Source organism: Hevea brasiliensis, chromosome 14 (genome assembly GCF_030052815.1).
Source record: "Hevea brasiliensis isolate MT/VB/25A 57/8 chromosome 14, ASM3005281v1, whole genome shotgun sequence".
Lineage (NCBI taxonomy): Eukaryota > Viridiplantae > Streptophyta > Magnoliopsida > Malpighiales > Euphorbiaceae > Hevea > Hevea brasiliensis.
In genome coordinates, this window is record NC_079506.1 from 88852153 (window position 1) to 88872550 (window position 20398).

General features: G+C 32.5%; 1 protein-coding gene across 1 annotated transcript; it reads right to left on the reverse strand.

Moving 5' to 3' along the window:
• Window positions 1-32: 32 nt before the first annotated feature.
• On the reverse strand, window positions 33-2222 carry LOC110660177 (putative serine/threonine-protein kinase-like protein CCR3). The gene is made up of 2 exons (XM_021818373.2): window positions 1898-2222; window positions 33-1797 (listed from the first exon to the last, which is right to left on the reverse strand). The coding sequence occupies exons 1-2, from the start codon at window positions 1982-1984 to the stop codon at window positions 418-420; spliced, it is 1467 nt and encodes a 488-aa protein (XP_021674065.2). The 5' UTR covers window positions 1985-2222; the 3' UTR covers window positions 33-417.
• Window positions 2223-20398: the final 18176 nt, after the last annotated feature.

Here is a 20398-nt window from a genome sequence, read left to right on the forward strand (position 1 = left end):
AGGAAACCAGTTGCAAGCTGCCAAATGCCATGTTCCAAGAATTCAAAACGCAAACTACATGTTATGATTTATATTTGTTAAGAACATATTCAGGGCCTGTGATGGGTGTGGTTATGTAAAGAAACATGCTTCTTTCTGAAGTCAAGTATCCGTGGTGAGGTATTTTGATCCTAGAACAAAGTTGCCTGAATAGACAACTGATATGGGTATTGTTACAAAGACTACTCTCAACTTTTTCAGGTCTGCTACTCAACTCTCTTTCAAAGTTCCTTCCTCTATTTTTCTTCTGTCTAATGAATTCAAAACTTCACTGAAATTTATCAATTGAAATGAATTAAAATACATAAAACTGAAATCCTATACTATCTAATACTTCTAACACATACAACCACATGGCTGGTCTGCTTCTTCCCATTGTCAATACCCCTCCATACTACCATTACAGAGAAACAAAGCTCTCTCCAAATTAACAACAACGTCAGTCATACTTGGCCTATCTTTCGCTTCCAAATTCACACAACGAAGTGCAGTATATGCAACCAGCACCACTGCCTCTGCTTCATTAAGCCCCGGCGGACCAACCCTAGGGTCCAAAACCTTGACCAATCCGCCAGACATAATTCTAGGCACTGCAAAATCCACTAAACTTGGTGTGCCTCCGTTTTCATCATCCTTGAATATAGCCCTCTTGCCTGCCAAAAGTTCTAATAATACCACACCTAGGCTAAAGACATCACTTTTTTCTGCTGATTTTAGATGCCCATATTCATTGTAGATAGCTACTTCTTTGACATCCACTAGTCGGTAATCGATTTGAGAACCAAGAAGAATGAATGACCATCCAAAATCTGAAACTCTTGCTGTCCAATTCTCGTCGAGCAAGATGTTGGAAGGCCTGATATCTCCATGAATTACTCCTGAGACTGCATAATTGTGAAGATATTCGATTCCTCTAGCAGCATCTAATGCAATCTTGATCCTCATTTTCCAAGAATTGATCACACTACTATTCTTATGAATATTGTTCTGATCATGTAAATGATCATATAAAGATCCATTCTTCATGTACTCATAGACTAAAAGCAACTCATCCCCATCTTCATAATACCCAACAATGCTAACCAAATGTTTGTGGTGAAGCCTTGACAAGAATGCCAATTCAGATTCAGAACCCTTCTGAGACTTTGTCCTCCATCGATTTATGTCTGCATCTGCTCTCTTAATTGCCACTTGATAACCATCTGGTAATTTCCCTTTATAAACAATGCCAAAGCTCCCTGCACCAATCTTGTTCGTTGGTGAGAAATTATTGGTGGCAGCAGCGAGCTCAGCCAGAGTAAATTTTTGCTCTCTTCTTACAAGTGAGGTTAGCTTTCTTTGTGGAGGATTTCCCGAGAATCTAGTACATAATAGACCAAAGGCAAAAGCTATAGGCCAAAAATTTATGTTGATAGGATTATCAGCACCTCGAGACAAAAAGCTATAAGCAATTGATGTAAAAACACATTGAAAGATTGCACAAGCTAATCCAATCATATCAGGAAACATTCCAGAAGGCTTGAGATTGGGATATGGATAATAAAACCAAGGCATTTTCCCCCTCATCCTCGATGCAACTCTTCCTTTTCGACCCTTATAAACAAGATCAAAAATGGAAATGAGCAACACTATGAAAGACATTATCATACTAAGTAGAGCATATTGGGGCTTATGCTTAGAGGATAGCTGATCAAAAACAGCTGATGGAAGCTCCAAGATAAAATTCATAGCAAGAATAAAGCGTTCCAAGGTAATAACCTGTTTCAGAAGAGGAAAATTTAGTGGCTATAACAGAATATATCTTGCAGCATCATACTTCTTTTTTATTAGTTATACATATTCAGAACATAATCCTTACCTTCTGATTGGAGCGATCTACACTACAAGTACCCTGCAGTGAGTAATTCTCATCTTCTTCTACATCTATGTTGATTGATTCAGCCATAGGACTAGTGATCTCCCAGAATAACCAAAACCCAAAAGCTTCGTAATATTTATCCGAGTCTAATGTAAAGAAATGTTAAGACCCCACATTGGTTGGGTAAGTCAGCAAAATACTCCTTATATGACCTGCCAATCTTGCTCCACAGATCACACATTGGTTGGGTAAGTCAGCAAAATGCTCATTATTTGACCTGACAATCCTGCTCCGCAGATCATGGTCTATTTTATTAATATGGTATCATATCATAATTTCAATGTCAAATATGCAGTCTTGTTTAGGCTTGATCATTTTACCAACAAGAAAGATGGGATGGGAAAGAAGTAGGCAATAGACTTTGACAAAGGAATTTGAATGGTTTCTCATCGTCTGAGTCACGGCACAGACTTGGCAAAAATGGGTCTTCCTTATATTATTTTACATCTCAGAATTCTAGAAGTTAGCAAAATTATACAAAACATCACAAACATAAATAGATGACTTGCGAGGGAGAGAGGCGGGTTATGACTCAACAAGAAATCTCCTGTATCCTAGAAAAATAAGGTGAACAGGGGTGAGTGTTTGACTCAGAGAGTAAAATATTAATTTTAACTACAATTTTTTAACTACCTAGAGCTAATGCATCTTGAAGAGTGGAATGCAATATCATCATAATTTTCATACAAATCACATCATAACAGCAAAAAGGCAATTTGGAGCACTCACACACCCAATAATGTTCAAACAGCACATATATGAGAGCTGAGCTCCTATACAGCTCTCTTAATCTAACCTCTGCCAGCGAGTGTCTCTCAAGCCAGACTTTCGCTCGATAAACCAAATGTGGGGGCCAGTAAGATCATCTCAAGCCGTGTCTACCCCGACTTATCCATAAAAGATCGGGTCCCAGCTAGTGTCTCTCAAGCCGCGTCTACCCGTCCTATCCATATCCAATACCACACACCACACGCACGCCAATACACACACTGCTCCAAATTACTATAAACAATATCCATGGCACTTCATCAATTAAGAATGCAATATAAAATGTGCCTAGTATTTAACTATATAGATACATATTTATAAGTGATGCATGGGCATGCCTGAACTTATAATAATATTGAAATTATAATTAAAATTAATATTTTACTCACAGACTTGAACCGAGGTCACAGAGGCTACTAGGCAGAAGAAAAAGGCTATCCCAGCTCACTTGACAATTTCATTATAATTGTTTAATATATTTGACTCAATACAAGTTTAGAAAGGATCAAAGATGCTCTAAATCGTGCCGAAAATCCGGCAGAGTCTCTCCTATACCTAGGACCTACCCAACCTACAAAAGGGCTCAAAAATATACTTCTATATTCACAACTCTCACAACCATATCTCAATCTCATCACATGGCCCCTCCTAGGCCTATCCAAATAGTCAACAATCATAATTTTGAAAAATTATAATTTAGTCCCTACAACTAACTCTTTTTGCAAAAACTATCCACACAAGCTCTAAAAGTTCTAAAAATTTACTTCGCAGTCCTTAGCAATAATACTAAGTTAATATAAAAGGAATTATAATTTTCTAACAACTCACGAATATTTTATGAATTTTTAATCTAAACCCGAAATTAAATAATTAAGGATACTTAGGGCTCGGGCTTACCTACTAATTATGATACTAGAAACGTATCTAGGTCGTCTAAAAACGATAAGGTAGTCTATAACTTTGACCCAATTTCGAAGTGATTCTGACTGCTTATCTGCTCGGCCCGAAATTACAAATCCGGGCGACAGTCAAATTAACACGAAATGAAAGTACCTATGCAAAACCCACAATACTAGGGGTTAGAGTAAAATATTTATATTTACATATAAAATAATTATTTGAAAATTAAGGGTGTTACACTCTTTACCTTATCACAGCTCCTTATTAGCCAAGTTAAGCCATAACAGCTCGTCACAGCTCAGCCAGAGTAAATTCTTGCAGACTCCCTACGGAGAATCTAGCACACAATAGACCAAAGGCAAAAGCTATAGGCCAAACATTTATGCAGATAGGATTATCAACACCTCGAGATATAATGCTATAAGCAATTGATGTAAAAACAAATTGAAAGATTGAGCAAGCTAATCTAATAATATCAGTAATGTCCCAAAAGGCTTGAGGCTTGGATATTGATGATAAGACCAAGGCATCTTTCCCTTGCTATTCCAACAAACTCTTTCTTTTTGACCCTTGTAAACAAGATCAAAAATGGAAAAGAACAAGACTATGAGAGACATTATCATACTAGTTAGTGCATATTTGGGCTTATGCTCAGAGGATAGCTGATCAAGAACAGCTGATGGAAGCTCCACGATAAAATCCATGGTAAGAATAACACTTCCCAAGATAATACCCTGTTTCAGAAAAGAAAATTTTAGCGGCTAAAGGTAATAACAATTTAAAGAATTTTAAAACATCCAGTTAATAACATAATCTTAACCTGTTGATTGGAGCAATCTACCCTACGAGTAGGGATAGCAAAAGTTTCTAAACCTGACCCGCCTCGCTCTCTGAACCCTATCAATTTTCTCTGACCCTGCCTCAAGTCCGATTTGTGCAGGGCAGAGACGGGAGGATCTTTCCTCCATTCCAAAATCTTATAACTCGCCTCGCACAGTAATATATTATTATTATTTTTTATTTAAAAAAAATTTATTTTTATATATTTATGTATTTAAATATTATAATTTTAACAAAATATATATTGTCCCAAAGAAAGTGACCAAGAGGGGGTGAATTGAACACTTTAGGCAATTTTTTAGTCCTTGCTCAAGACCTAATAAAAAATTATAGCTTTGCACTTCTATGTATGTGTATAACTCTATTTTTAAGATGTAATTTAAGTGATCAAACAAGTTATGCACAAATAGCAGCTTATACACAAAATTATCACTTAATATCAATTGTATCTTTTCACATAAAAATCAAAATTTGCAAGTTTCATTGTTCAAACTCAGTATTAACTCAACAAAACAAATTGTCAACACATTTGATATATAATCAAAGAAATAAAGTGTTGAAAATTAAAGAGTTAAGGGAAGAAGAGAATCAAACACAATGTTTTATAGTGGTTCGGCTCTCTTAGCCTACATCTACTCTTCCCAAAGTCTCACTTTAAGAGTCACTCCACTATTTTATCTTTTTCAACAGGCAAGATTCAAAGCCTTTACAATCTTAGCAAGCTTCCCAAGTACTTGAGAACCTTTACAATGTCTTTGCTTCCCACAAAAGACCATAAGCTTCACAAGGTGCTTAAAAACCTTTCATAAGCTTCACAAGGTGTTTGAAAACCTTCTACAAGTGTGTCCTCACACTTACACAACCTTAAATAGGTTTTGGTGTAGATGAAATCACTCTCAATAACTCTCAGATACAGAATTTAATGCTAAATGATTGAGAAAGAAGATCTGCCACTCAAGCTCAAGAGTATTTGAATGAAAGTTTTACAAATAGCACAATAAATTATCAATGAATAGAAACACTTTCATTAGGTAAAATTGTAGTAAATGATGCTTTTTATAGGTGCTTTTCATTGCTAAAAATGTTTGTTAGAGAGTGTATCTAACGGCTCTTTAGTTTTCAAAAAACTAGCCGTTATTTCTTTGAAAGTCATGCAGCAGAGTTGTGTCAGGTCAGAGCATAAAAATAGTTAACTAAAATTTTCACTGGTTAACTAGTTTCATAAGACAGAAAATTTTAGATAACAAAACTAGTTAACTAATTTTCGCAATGAGTTAACTAATTTCGCTACTGTTTGACCTAAATTTTGAAAATTTGAGTTTTTGAAATAAAGTTGTAAAAATTATTTTGAACGTTAAAAAACCTTAGAAATGATATAAAAACACTTTCTAAACTCTTAAATCTAAAAACAAAATTGATTTTAGGTCGTAAATGGCATAATCTCTCTAATCTTGTACAATAGACCTAGGAACATAATTTCTATCCTAATTTGTCATAGACTTTGATTCGTCTTGTGTTATACAAGATAATAATCTCCTTTTATATCAGTCATTTTAATAGAATAGTTCTCCCATCAATGTCTTTGCATATCATGATCTATAAAATCACTTCAAATACTTATGCATAAAGGGTTAATGTATATTTTATTAAGTTTTGCTATCATCAAAATCAAGCTCATTATAGCTTACGGAGCCTACAATCTCCCCTTTTTTTATGATGTCAAAACTTAATAAATCTATGAAGATCATAAAAATTAAATTGTATAACTATCAACATATATCATGTATGCAAGAACTTGCTTTGAGATAAGCTCCCCCTATATATATGCACACAATCATTCAAAATACAATAAAGTTGAGAAGCTACAAAAAAGCTCCCTCTAAATCTAATATTCAAAGCATTTTGAAGATAACAATATAAGTAACATGTTAAACAATTTCCAAGATCAATTCATCCAAGATCAATTCAATCATCATATATAGGATATATCAACCATAAGTCAATCGTAAAAGAGCATCATCATATCTTCAATAATTTTCCAAAAATAAATCCAAAATATCTATATCAGAAAATGAACCATACAACCACTGAACAAAATTAGTTAACTAAAAATGTATCCAATTAACTAAAAAATATTATGTCACTTAAAATATTTTCCTATCTTCTCCTAATTTCTCCTTCTTTTTGACATCAACAAAAAGATAGACTTTCTCCTATTTTCTCCCCTTTTTGATGGGAAAACAAAAAAAACACAATTTGGAAAGTCATAAATCATATTTCAAAAATCTTAAGGTTTATCTTTGCTGCCAAGGATCCTACCACTTCTCCTAAGGTGAGTAGTATCAACAGCTTTTGCTTGTTTCTTCTTCTTTGAGGGGTCTTTTTCAGGTATGGTTACTTGGATTTTTAGAGGAATTGGTAGAACTAATTTTCTGGCTTGTGCTTTGGTTCTTCTAGTGCCATATTGCATGGGTAAGGAGATGGATGATTCAGGTACTAGTTGAGAGGTAGTAGGAGCAGGGTTTGGTTGATCAGAGGATGAGTCTTGTGACTGGTTTTCTTTCTTATTGTCAGCATCTTCTTTCTCCTATTCTTGTCTTGAACCATTTCTGCCTTCACTTTTTCCATTCTCACTGCCGCTGTTGCTTTTAGTATGAGATGAGGAGGATTCTTTTGATTTTTCCTTGTCAGGTTATTGTTCTGCTTCTGATTTCTCTTCTGCAGTTTCTTCCTTCTCATCATTTTTCTTTGCTTCTTCAACCTCAGCTAGCTTACTTTCTTCTTTTTCCTTTTCAGTAGTTTCTACATGCTTCTCTTCTTCTTCTTCTTCTTCTACTTTAGAAATTTTTACTCCACTTAGTCCAGCAGCCTTTGCATTGCTAGGACTAGCAGTACCATGTGGGTAGCTTCTAAAATATCCAAACTTCCCAAAAGATTCACCAAACAGCATTTGAGCCATCTTCTTCATGAACCATTCCTGTCTATCCAATCTTTTAATCAACATATCCATCTTTGCATTTTGCTCAGCCATAATTTCTTTCTGCAATTCATGAGATTTTTCTAAAATGCTCAAGCTCAGTTCACTCATTTCTTTGATTTCCTTCATCATTTCCAGATTTGCTTTACTTATTTTCACAAAATCTGACATTTTTAACTTCATTTTCTCTTTTTTCTTAGAGCTTTCCCCTTCATCCATTTTAGAACTTCTCTCTTTCAACTTGTTTATTGGGATATCTGATTCTGTTTTAGAGTTTGATTCTTATTCTGATTCAATCTCAATCTCAGTCTCTTCTTCTTGCTTTTTCTCTTCTTTCTTATTCCTTTTCCTACCATCATCAGTCTTGAATATCTGCTTAATGGGGATAGGATTGCTAGACTTCTTTTCTTTGGTTAAATCAACTCCCATAGCTTGAAATACAAGAGTCAAAGACATAGCATATGGCAACCTTCGATGCTTACTAGACTTGGCAATCACTTTGAAAATCAAATAAGGCAAATTGAATATGATTTTATTAACTAAGTGCCACATAATGCATAAATCAAGGCTATTTGCATATGAGTGACTGCCACTTCTAGGATTGAGCAAATATCAAATGAAGGATTATAGAATCCTAAAATTTTGAGGCACTAAACTGATATTGGTCATTTCATTTTTGGGTGTACTCTCTGAAAAAATTGACAATTGAAAAGCCTTCTCATTATATCCTTCAAGCTTCCTAGTATCTTTAAAGGTTCCAATCCTATTCCATCATTCGGTAGGTTCAAAACAGAGGCTAAGAAATCAACATTAATAATCTGACTTTTCTTCTTAACTTTTACACTAAAACTTTCTCTTTTAACAACTTCTTTCATATATCCATAAAATTCTTGAATTAAATAAGGATAATAATATTCATTCAACTTAGAAAATTTCATCCACCCTTGAAAAGTAAATAAATCTTCAAATTCATAAGGCAAATCAAAAAATAAATCCCATTTATTGTACCTTGGCTCAAAATGTTCTATTGCACAAAGGGTTTTGAAGCAGGGGCCTTCTCCATTTTCTTCTTTTTCTTAGAAGGTTCTGACCCAACAATACCCTTTCCTTTTCTTTTTCTCTCTAGTTTTGCCATTGTCTTTGTTTCTTCATCACTACTTTCAACTTTGGTCTCTTCTTCTCTTTCCTTTTCGATTCCTCTAGTGGCTTTCATAGCATCACCCATGAGTTTTCTAGGTTTGGTAGCCACTTGTTTTACCCTTGCCATCGATTCTTGGAGAATTTCAGGGAGAGGTTGCGGCTTGAGGAAGAGTGGGATTTTATCATTGAGGGATTTTGAGAAGGAAAATTGGAGGTTTCTGGTTTTGAGAGAATTTTAGGTTTCTAAGAGAGTGGAGAATCAATTTGCAGCAGAAAATAGGGGAGTTTTTTGAGAGATTGATTGAAATGATATGTAGTAGTTACTAAAAAAAATTAAATTTTGAAATTGTGTATAGTTTATCATGGAGAACCCGGAATTCCTTTTTGCTAAAACCCAATTTTACCCTTTAAATACATAAAAAATGTTTAACTGTGCTTAGGGGTATATTTGTCAAAATAAATTATAAAGAGAGCAAAAATATCCGTTAGAAAGAAAGTAATTTTAAAACAAGCGCATTTTCTCAAATGTACACACAGAAGCAAAATTAGTTAACTAATTTTGAAACCCAGTTGGCTAAATATTATACAGGTATAAAACTAGACAACTATAGTGAGAAAGTAGTTAACTAAAAACACATATACACATAATATAGCACTAAAAACATATTCAACCAAATTTGGCAGTAAATTCATATCAGATGTAGCAAGTATCATTCAATAGCTTCACTCATGCCAAGTTTCCTTTTAATCCTATAAAAGTTTTTCTCATTTAGTGGTTTTATAAAAATGTCTGCAAGTTATTAGTCTATAGGAACAAACTCTAACTCAATGTCACTATTTTGAACATGATCTCTAATAAAGTGATGTCTAATTTCAATGTGCTTTGATCTACAGTGTTGAACTGGATTTTTAGTTAGGTTGATGGCACTAGTGTTATCACACCTTATAGGAACATGATTAATCTTTATACCAAAATCTTCTAATTGTTGCTTCATCTATAGAATTTGAGCAACACAACTTCCTGTAGCAATGTATTTTGCTTCAGTAGTAGAAAGAGCTACAAAAGTTTGTTTCTTACTATGCCAAGACACTAAGGCATGACTTAGGAATTGGCAAGTACTCGAAGGACTTTTTCTATCCAATCTACTTCCAGCAAAGTCAGAATCACTATATCCAACTAGATCAAATGTGTCGCATTTAGGATACCATAAACCAATTGAGTGTGTGCCAATGAGGTATTTAAAAATCCTTTTAACAATAATTAAATGAGATTCCTTGGGGCATGATTGAAAGCGAGCACCCGAGCACACAAACACACACTAAAATGAATGTCAAGTCTAGATGCAGTTAAGTATAAAAGTAAGCCAATCATACCTCTAAATAGCTTTTGATCAACACCTTTACCTTTTTCATCATTTTCCAACTTGATGGTGGAGTTCATAAGAGTTCTTCAAATCATCTATCTTGAATTTTTTTAGCATATCTTTGATATACTTGGATTGATTAATGAAGATGTCACTATTGAGTTACTTAATTTGTAGTCCAAGGAAAAAGGTAAGTTCACCCATCATGCTCATCTCAAATCCATTTTGCATTATCTTCTAGAAGCTTTTGCATAAAGAAGCATTAGTAGTACCAAAAATAATGTTAACAACATAAACTTGAATAATAAACATATCATGTTTGCGTGTTTTAGTTAAAAGTGTGTTATCTACTTTTCCTCTTTGAAAATCATTATCTAAAAGAAAATTACTAAGCCTCTCATACCAAGCTCTAGGGGCTTGCTTCAATCCATATAAGGCCTTAGTGAGTTTATAAATATGATTAGGAAATTCATAGTTTTCAAAACCTATTGGTTGTTCAACATAAACTTCTTCATCAATATAACCATTCAAGAATGCACTCTTAACATCCATTTGATATAACATAAAATTTTTATAACATGCAAATGCACACAATATTCTAATAGTTTCAGTTCTAGCAACCGTAGCAAAAGTCTCATCAAAATCAATACCTTTCTCTTGATTATATCCTTGAGCTACTAATCTAGCCTTATTTCTAATAACATGCCCTTTATCATCCATTTTCTTCCTAAAACCCACTTAGTACCAATGATAGAATGATTTCTAGGCCTAGGAACAAGTTTCCATGCTTTATTTCTCTCAAATTGATTCAGCTCTTCTTGTATAGCAAGAATCCAACTCTCATCATTTTGAGCTTCATCATAAGACTTTGGTTCAAGTTGAGAAACAAATGCAACATTATCAAAGTGTTTTCGAAGTTGAGCTCTTGTCATCATTTTTTGTGAAGGGCTATCAATTATGTCCTCCTTTGGATGATCTCTATAATATCTCCATTCTTGAGGTAGGTCATCATGATGTAGCTCATCAATTTAGAGTTCTTCAATATTGGGCAATACTTTTTGATCTTTCTCATTAGCATGTTCATTGACAACATCATTCCCAATTGCACTTTGGGGCTCATCAATAGGTTGACTTTGTCGATTTTGAGTCTCATCCATTTTTCTTCTAAAACTTTTACCTAATTCATCATCATCACAAACAATCTTTCTTTCCAAAAAGTTGTTAGTTTCATCAAATACAACATGAATGATTTCCTCAACTAACAAAGTTCTACTATTAAAGACTTTTTAAGCTTTGTTATGCATTGAAAATCCTAGAAAAATACCTTAATCTGATTTTATATCAAATTTTTTGAGGTTATCCTTCTTGTTATTCAAAATGTAACACTTATAACTAAATTTGCAAAAGTAAGAAATGTTAGGCTTTCTCCCTTTTCATAACTCATAAGAGGTTTTATTTAAGATTAGCCTAATCATTGCTCTATTCAAGATATAGAAAGCAGTGTTTATGGCTTCTACCCAAAAATATTTTGGAAAATTATGCTCACTAAGTATTATTCTTGTCATTTCTTGTAAAGTTCTATTTTTTCTCTCTACAACTCTATTTTGTTGTGGGGTTCTAGGAGCTAAAAAGTTATGAAAAATGCCATTGTTTGAACAAAATTCATTAAAATATTGGTTGTCAAACTCTCTCCCATGATCACTTCTAATGGAGGAAAAGGATAAGCCTTTTTCACTTTGTACTTTCTTACAAAAAGATGTAAATACACTAAAAGTTTCATCCTTATGTGCAAGGAAATATGTCCATATATAACTAGTGTAATCATCTATTATGACCAAAGTACATGCTTTACCACCAAGACTTATAGGTGTAATAAGACCAAACAAATCAAGATATAATAACTCAAGAGGTCTAGATGTTGAAATAACATTTTTTGATTTGAAAGAAGCTTTGGTTTGTTTCCCAAGAGAACAAGGCTTGCAAACATGATCTTTTTCAAAGTTAATTTTGGCAAACCTTTAATAAGATCATATCTTAAAAGTTTTGAAATCACATGCATACTAGCATGACCAAGTCTTCTATGCCACAACCAATTATCTTCTTCAAGAAATATAAGACATCTTTCATTTCCATTTTCAATAACATTCAAATCAAGTAAATATACATTTTCACTTCTAGGTGCAATGAATAATGTATAATCATCATGCAAACTTCTAATCTCACAATGTGTAGAATTAAAAATAACTTTATAACATTTATCACATAGTTGACTTATACCAGGAAGATTGAATTTCAAACCTTCAACTAGTGCAACATCCTTTATGCTTGGATTTTTCCCAATAGAGCCACTTCCAATGATGTCAGCTTTGCCTTTGTCACCAAATCTCACATGTCCACCACTTTTCAAGGTAAGGTTTGAGAATTTTTCTTTGTCTCCAGTCATGTGTCTTGAGTAAGTACTATCAACATACCAATGTTCACATTCTTGCTTACTTCTAAGACATACCTGAAATTAATTGACTATTTCTTAGGTACCCAAGCAAATTTGGGTCCATGGGGGATAGAGACATTCGGAATTGTTCCTTTAGGTATCCAAATCTTTTTTACCTTTGAGGAACCTTTCCTTATAGGACAATGACTAACTATATGACCATTTTGGTTACAATAGAAGCAGATAACATTTGGTAATGAATAAAAGGAAGCTTTCAAAAAGAAATTTTTGTATTTTCCATAGTGCATGAATCCATCATAGCCAAGATCAGATTTTTTGTTTGATAATCTTTGAGAACCAAGTAAAGTATCAAGAATTTGTGTGCCATTGGTGAATTTAGCTAAATCATTTGTCAAAGATTTCACCTTGGTTTCTAAAATCCTATTTTTCTCAATGAGTTTTTCACAAGCAGTTTTTGAATATTCTAACTCCTTATTCAACTCATCAAAACAAGAGCATTTGATTTTTATAAAACTTATTTTCTTGTACAATAATACTCATAGAATTATTTTTTGATCTTAAAGAAGCAATTTCTTTATTTAAAACAGAACATCTTTTCTTATAAACTTTGTATTCTTCATACAATTTGGCAAATGCATCTTCATAATCTTCAATACTAAAAGAGTCAGAATTATTTACCTCAGTGTTGATTTCTCTTTGTTGGGAGCTTTCTGGTTTATCTCCTTCCAGAGCCCTGAGATAAATGTGTGCAACCTCCTGGTCACTAGAGTTATTACTTGAGGAGTCATCACTGTCCTTCCAACCAGCAACAAAAGCTTTCTTGCTCTTGTCCTTTGAATTCTTTTTTTTTTTTTCAATTTAGGAAAATTTAGCTTGATGTGGCCAGGTTTGTTGCATTCAAAGCATTTAATCTCACTTTGATCCTTGCTTATTTCACCTTTGGGAGAATACTTCTTTAGGAATTTCTTATATTTCGAACCTCCCTTTTTGAATGCTTTCTTGAATCTTCTTGTAATCATGGCAATATCATCTTCATCACTTGAACTATTAGAGTTGTCACTTGAGGTAGCCTTAAAAGCTATAGTTCTTCTTAATTCATCCTCTTGGCTTGATTTCAAGGCAATTCCTCTCTTTTTCTTTTCATGATCTACACTACTCTTATTCTTGTCATAAAGCATTTTATGAGTAATAAGAGAACCAATCAGTTCATCATAAGTGAATTTGGAGAAGTCTTTGGTGTCAAAGATCATTGTCACTTTTGTTTCTCATGATTTAGGTAGTGACCTCAAGACTTTCTTAACTAATTCTTCTTCAGTGAATTCCCTTTCAAGAGCTTTTATAACATTCACCAGATCAGTAAATCTTATGCTCATTTCTGAAATGGTTTCTCCAAGTTTCATCTCAAATAGTTCATGTTCTCAAACAAGTCTATTGGCTTTTGATTCCTTCACTTGATTAGTCCCTTCATATCTGACTTCAAGTTTATCCCACACTTCTTTTGCAGATGTACAACCTGAAATACGATTATACTCAGTTGCATCAAGTGCACAATGAAGAATATTTAAAGCTTTAGCATTTGAAGAAACTTTTTTCCAATCAAGTTCATTATAGTCATCTTCTTGTTTTTCTCTATAACCATCAGCATACAATTCTAATGGAATTTCAGAACCTTTAACAATTCTTTGCCATGCTTCAATATCAATAGATTGTATAAAGTTTCTCATCCTAACTTTCCAAAAAGAATAATTGGAACCATTAAACAAAGGTGGTCTAGTGATAGAGTGTCCTTCAACTAAAGGTGTAGGGATACCAGCTGTGTTAGATGTGCCAGCCATTGTAGGATCTCTCTAAGGTGTTTAAACCTCAAGCAAGAGAGACAAGCTCTAATACCAATTTGTTATCCCAAAGAAAGTGACCAAGAGGGGGGTGAATTGGATACTTTAGGTAATTTTTCAGTCCTTGCTTAAGACTTAATGAAAAATTATGGCTTTGCACTTCTATGTATGTGTATAACTCTGTTTTTAAGATGTAATTTAAGTGATCAAACAAGTTATACATAAATAGCAGCTCATACACAAAATAATCACTTAATATCAAGTGTATCTTTTCACATAAAAATCAAAATTTGCAGGTTTAATTATTCAAACTCAGTATTAACTTAATAAAATAAATTCTCAATACATTCGATATATAATCAGAGAAATAAAGTGCTGAAAATTAAAGAGTTAAAGAAAGAAGAGAATCAAACACAATGTTTATAGTGGTTCGGCTCTCTTAGCCTACATCCACTCTTCCCACTTGAGAGTCACTCCACTATTTGATCTTTTTCAATAGGCAAGATTCAAAGCCTTTACAATCTTAGCAAGCTTCCCTGGTACTTGAGAACCTTTACAATGTCTTTGCTTCCCACAAATTTACAAGGTGCTTGAAAACCTTCCACAAGCTTCACAAGGTGCTTGAAAACCTTCCACAAGTGTGTCCTCACACTTACACAACCTTAAATAGGTTTTGGTGTAGATGAAATCACTCTCAATAACTCTTAGATATAGAATTTAATGCTAAAAGATTGAGAGAGAAGATCTGTCACTCAAGCTCAAGAGTATTTGAATGAAAGCTTTACAAATAGCACAATGAATTATCAATAAATAGGAACACTTTCATTAGGTAAAATTATAGTAAATGATGCCTTTTATAGGTGCTTTTCAATGCTAAAAATGTCTGCTAGAGAGTGTATCTAGCGACTCTTTAATTTTCAAAAAACTAACCGTTACTTCTTTAAAAGTCGTGCAGCAGAGTTGTGGCAGGTCAGAACATGAAAATAATTAACTAAAATTTTCACTGGTTAACTAGTTTCGTAAGACAGAAAATTTTAGACAACAAAACTAGTTAACTAATTTTCGCAATAAGTTAACTAATTTCGCTATTGTCTGGCTTAAATTTTGAAAATTTGAGTTTTTAAAGAAAAGTTGTAAAAATTATTTTGACCATTTAAAAACCTTAGCAATGATGAAAAAACACTTTCTAAACTATTGAATCTAAAAACAAAATTGATTTTAGGTCTTAAATGGCATAATCTCTCTAATCTTGTACAATGGACCTAAGAACTTAATTTCTATCCTAATTTTTCATGGACTTTGATTCGTCTTGTATTATATAAGATAATAATCTCCTTTTATATTAGCCATTTCAATATAATAGTCATTCCATCAATGTCTTTGCACATTATGACCTATAAAATCACTTCAAATACTTATACACAAAGGGTTAATGTATATTTCATTAAGCTTTACTATCATCAAAATTAAGCTCATTATAGCTTACGGGGCCTACAATATATAAATATATTGTTAAAACAATGTGTAAAACATGCATTTCTAATTATATTTTATTTTTTAATAAATAAATTTATGTTATATATTAATAAATTAAAATGAAAAAAAAAATATATCCTCTAGGAAACCCTCCTCGGCTCACCGTGCCATCCACCCCAGTAAAAAAAATCCCTGACCCGCCCCGTTGCCATTTCTACCAGTAAGTGCTCTGCAATAGTAGGTAATTCTCATGTTCTTCAACACCTACCACGATTGATTCATCCATAGGACTAGTGATCTGATCTCCCAGAGTAACCAAAACACAAAAGCTTCTTAGTCTGTAGATTGCATCTTAATCTTTATCTGAGAGTTCTAATATAACAAAGAAGACTTTGGTAGAACATAGTTGTCACACCTTACCTCTCTGTAAGATATGACATGATCCCGTAGTATATCTAATAAATTATCAAATTTCGCCTATCGATAATCTATTAAATATACTACAAGGGATTTTAAACAAATTCAATTCATTTTAGAGTTTAAAACGATGATAACATAGTTATTAAAGTGCCTTTAAGTTTGGTATATGCCATAAAATTTATTTAGAATTAATTTAGCATTTTTAGAATTTTATGAAAATTTTGCACGGTGATGAATAAAAATGTAACAAAACAGTTCTTCAAACCTGTTAAAAATTCACCTGTAACAATTATTATTTGCAAATTTAAAATCAACTCATAATCAAGAGGTCTTTTCTTTTCCCATCCGACATTAGGAAATGATATTAATTTATTTACAATCTAAAGGAAATCTTAAACATTTGCATTCATTGAAATAAAGGAGTTAATATTACAAAAATTTAAATGTAAATAAAATCTCAAAATAATATTATAATAATTACAATATCAAAATTTTATTACAATGCTTTTTATACAACTGCTCCATGTCTATACATGCCTACATATAGCTATAAATACATCAAAATGAAATTATAGGGGTATACCTAATATATACCCAAAATCAACTCAAAAGCTGCTCCAAAGTCCCTCACTCAGCAGCCTTCTCCTTTCCCTTACCTGTGACAGCATAAATGAGCTATCGCTGAGCATAATACTCAGTGGTATACAACTAAAATTTAAAAACTCATTATAAAGCATAATTTATTAGAACATAACAAATTACGATTTCTATAACCAAGGAAATATCACTATAATTCCAAATCAACAATAATCATTTATTAAAATCATATTTCATTTAAGAATCACAATTCACAAATCACAAGACAAAAGTGTTGCCAACAACACACAGTTTAGACCATGACACAAAATTTCATGATCAATGTCGTGTTGTATACCATGATAAAATAAATCAATCTCACTAACCATTATTAATAAGGGAAGGGCTAGCTAGCTAATGAGTACTCATGTAAACTCAACCTCACTAACAGTTATTAATGAGAGAGGTAATATAATCAAATGTCAAATCCCAATTAGCCATTACTAAAAGGGATTACTGAAAAGGACTGTCATACTAACTGTGGTTTAAAAATAATTTCAAGGAATTTCCAATCAAACAATCAAAATTAATTCATCATTAAAACCCACAAAGGTTTGGCAACACATAATTTCTCAAACACTTCAAATATACATTCAAAATCAGCCCATCCCCTTGCTACAATGATATACAAAAGAGCCAACATCTACCTTTTCATAATCACAAATTTATTTCATGAAATTAAAGTTCTAAAAGGTAAGTAAAAATCATAAATCATTCAAAATAAGCTCATTCAAATCAAATTCAAATTGGAAAACAGAGAAAAAAGTTAGTTGTGCACAAACCTTTAATGAGTCTCCTCTTTTCTTGACTCACTTTTCCTTATCCTTCAAAGTCTCCTTTTCTATTGAAAACATATAATTAAAGTGTCTCAATACTCATCCCAACTATCACCAATAACTAATCAAAGTAATGCCTAATGAATCCCTAAGTTACTTTGCAATTTAATGATTTCTGGGTTCAGGGTAGTTTTGGACCCTGACTTTGGAACCCCATTTCAACCTATTTTCAGTCATAAGTTGAGAAGGTTATCTCAATGAAAGTTATTCCTCTATATCTTAGTTTTATTTTTCTTTTTGAACCACTCAATTTGGAGTTCTAGATCTCAAGTTATGGCCAAATTACTAAACACTGCTCTAAGTGCCATATCATGAAATTTCAAGTTTTCCAGATTTGTATCTTAACTTTACATTCTATATATGAGCACCTTAAGCTCAGAATTTGGCCCTAGCCTCTGAAATAATATTTTAAGTCTTTGTCTTAGGTTTTCAAATCAATTTTAATCACTTCAATTTGAGTTTTGTAGAGGAAGTTATGGCCTGATAACCATTCGGAGGTCATAAGCCCAATTAGCTAAGATGCAAGAATTCCAGATTTGGGATTCCTGATTTATCCCAATAATTCCCCTACCTTACCCTATGAACTAAGTTTTGGTCAAAACATGAAGTTTTTAGTTCTATGTCTTATGAGAATTTTGGCTTTGAAATTACTATGTTTTCAATTTTGTAGCCCAAGTTATAACAATTTTGCCAAAACTGGTCGAATGCCTAATCCTTCGCGTTTTTCAGGTTCAGTTTAGCACTAAGGCAGATTTGCTAGACTAATTTTGTCTAGTAATTTGATCTAGTTAGGGTCATAATTTAACTCTATGGTCTTCATAAGAACTGTTCTCCTATATCTCGAGTTTTGATAGGTTTAAGAATCACCTAAATTGGAGTTTTCTAGAGTGAGTTATGCCTAATTTATTAAGTACTGTTTATTTAGCCATTTTTGTCAGGTCCAGAATTATAACTCCAGATTTAAGGCTTATTTAGGATAACTTATGGTCATTTTCTGGGTAGACATTATTCATGAATGTTTTAGCCCCATGTTTTATGTTTCATTTCTAATTGGTTTCACACTAATTGGAATTGTGTTGCTCAACTTATGGGCATTTAAGTGTACTGGACCCAAGTATCCAGAATTCCAACACACTCTCCCCTTTCCTATTGCATTAATTTCTTCCACCAATTTAACACCAAATCACATTACTTGCACATCAATGACCTTAATTGGTAGTAAAAACCTTAATTGCACTTCATATCATTAAAACCCTAATTTCTCCAAAATCCTAATTTTTCATCTTTCAAATTCATGCAATTCATGTAAATTTAACACCCCAAATCATGCATACTATTCATATAAGCTAGAATTCATGCTCAAATTAATCAAAACACATCAAAACCCTACCAAACCCATGCTGACTGAAATTTCAACTCTCCCTATCATGCATGATTTTCATGCTTTCTAAGTTGATTCCTCACAAGCAAACTAAATTCCATGCATACATAGCTAATTAAGCTTGAGAGAAAGCTTACCTCTCATAGAGCTTTTCATTCTTCAATTTTCTTCCAAATTTCTTCAATCTTTTGCTTTAAATCTTCTAATTAAACCCAAATATCAAGTTTTTATTGAAGTGGCTTTGAAATTTATAGAGTAAAACTAGGGTTTTAGGAGCTTGGAGTGGTCATTAATGGAGAAAAATGAAAGAGAGAGAGAAGATGTGGCCGGCCAAGCAAAGAGGAAGAATGTTGCTTTTTATTTCATTTTAATTTCTTTTGTCACTTAAAATATATAGATAATTATCTAATTTACATTATTTAAATTATAATTTTAATTGTGTCATGCTTGAGTCATGCTTATGTCATAATAGTAATTAAAATTTAAAATTTTCTTCTCTCTTCTTTTCTTTTCCGTAAACTTCTTCATATTTTTAATTCCTTTTTAATATTTTAATCTCACACATTTTAATGGACATTTAGGTCAAAAGTCAACTCTTGAAGTGAATTGACCAAAATGCCCCTCATCAGGTTATAGTCCATCTTTTTCTATAATACCCGATGAGTCCTTAAGTTTTGATTCACTTAATTTTACTTCCTCCCTTTTATTTTCTTTGATTTCCAAATTCTTAATAATTTCTAATTTAATCCTTCATTAAGGACTCCATAAGGTTCCACACGAATTTAGGGTAGCAACTAAAATTATAGTCACTTCCCGTGCAGGTCACTCATCACTAAGGTCTAAGCTCATTTAACCTATTTGTGCTCCATTTCTCTTATTTTCATCCAACCTCACTTGATCTTTATTACTTTTGTTTATAACTTCTCTATGTGATTTAGGTTTAGTTTCAAATATTATAGTTGTCTGGACAGGCATTAGTCATCAGAATAGTGGAATGTATGAAACTACTTAGTATGAGGGTGTTACAATAGTCTTCCTTCTTATATTATTTTACAACATCTCAGAAATGTTGCTGGTAGTATTGCATACTATATTTCCATGCACTTTAATTTGAACTCAAAGTTCTAAACTTAACCTAACCACAAATATAAAATTCACTAGATGTTATTTTTTTCTGTTCATTTTGCAAATCAATTTATATAAATTTTATTTATAATTTATTAAATTTTATTTTTCATATTATTTTTTTCACTTTCAAAGTGTTTTGGTGTTACTTTATAGATTAAGTGTAATTTTATGGCGTCTTTTCAATATGTGAATAAAAAATATTTAATGATAAGCAGTTTTATTTTATTTAATAATAAGTGTTTACTATAATCAGTTTTTAAAGGGTAGTTATTATTTTATATATATTAT

What these genes read in the sequence shown, in the direction of transcription:
- LOC110660177 (XM_021818373.2), bottom strand. Translation starts at nt 1,984, where the DNA reads ATGGCTGAATCAATCAACATAGATGTAGAAGAAGATGAGAATTACTCA. An exon ending in TAGATCGCTCCAATCAGAAG is followed by an intron (nt 1,798 to 1,897) that starts GTAAGGATTATG and finishes CTTCTGAAACAG; the next exon opens with GTTATTACCTTGGAACGCTT.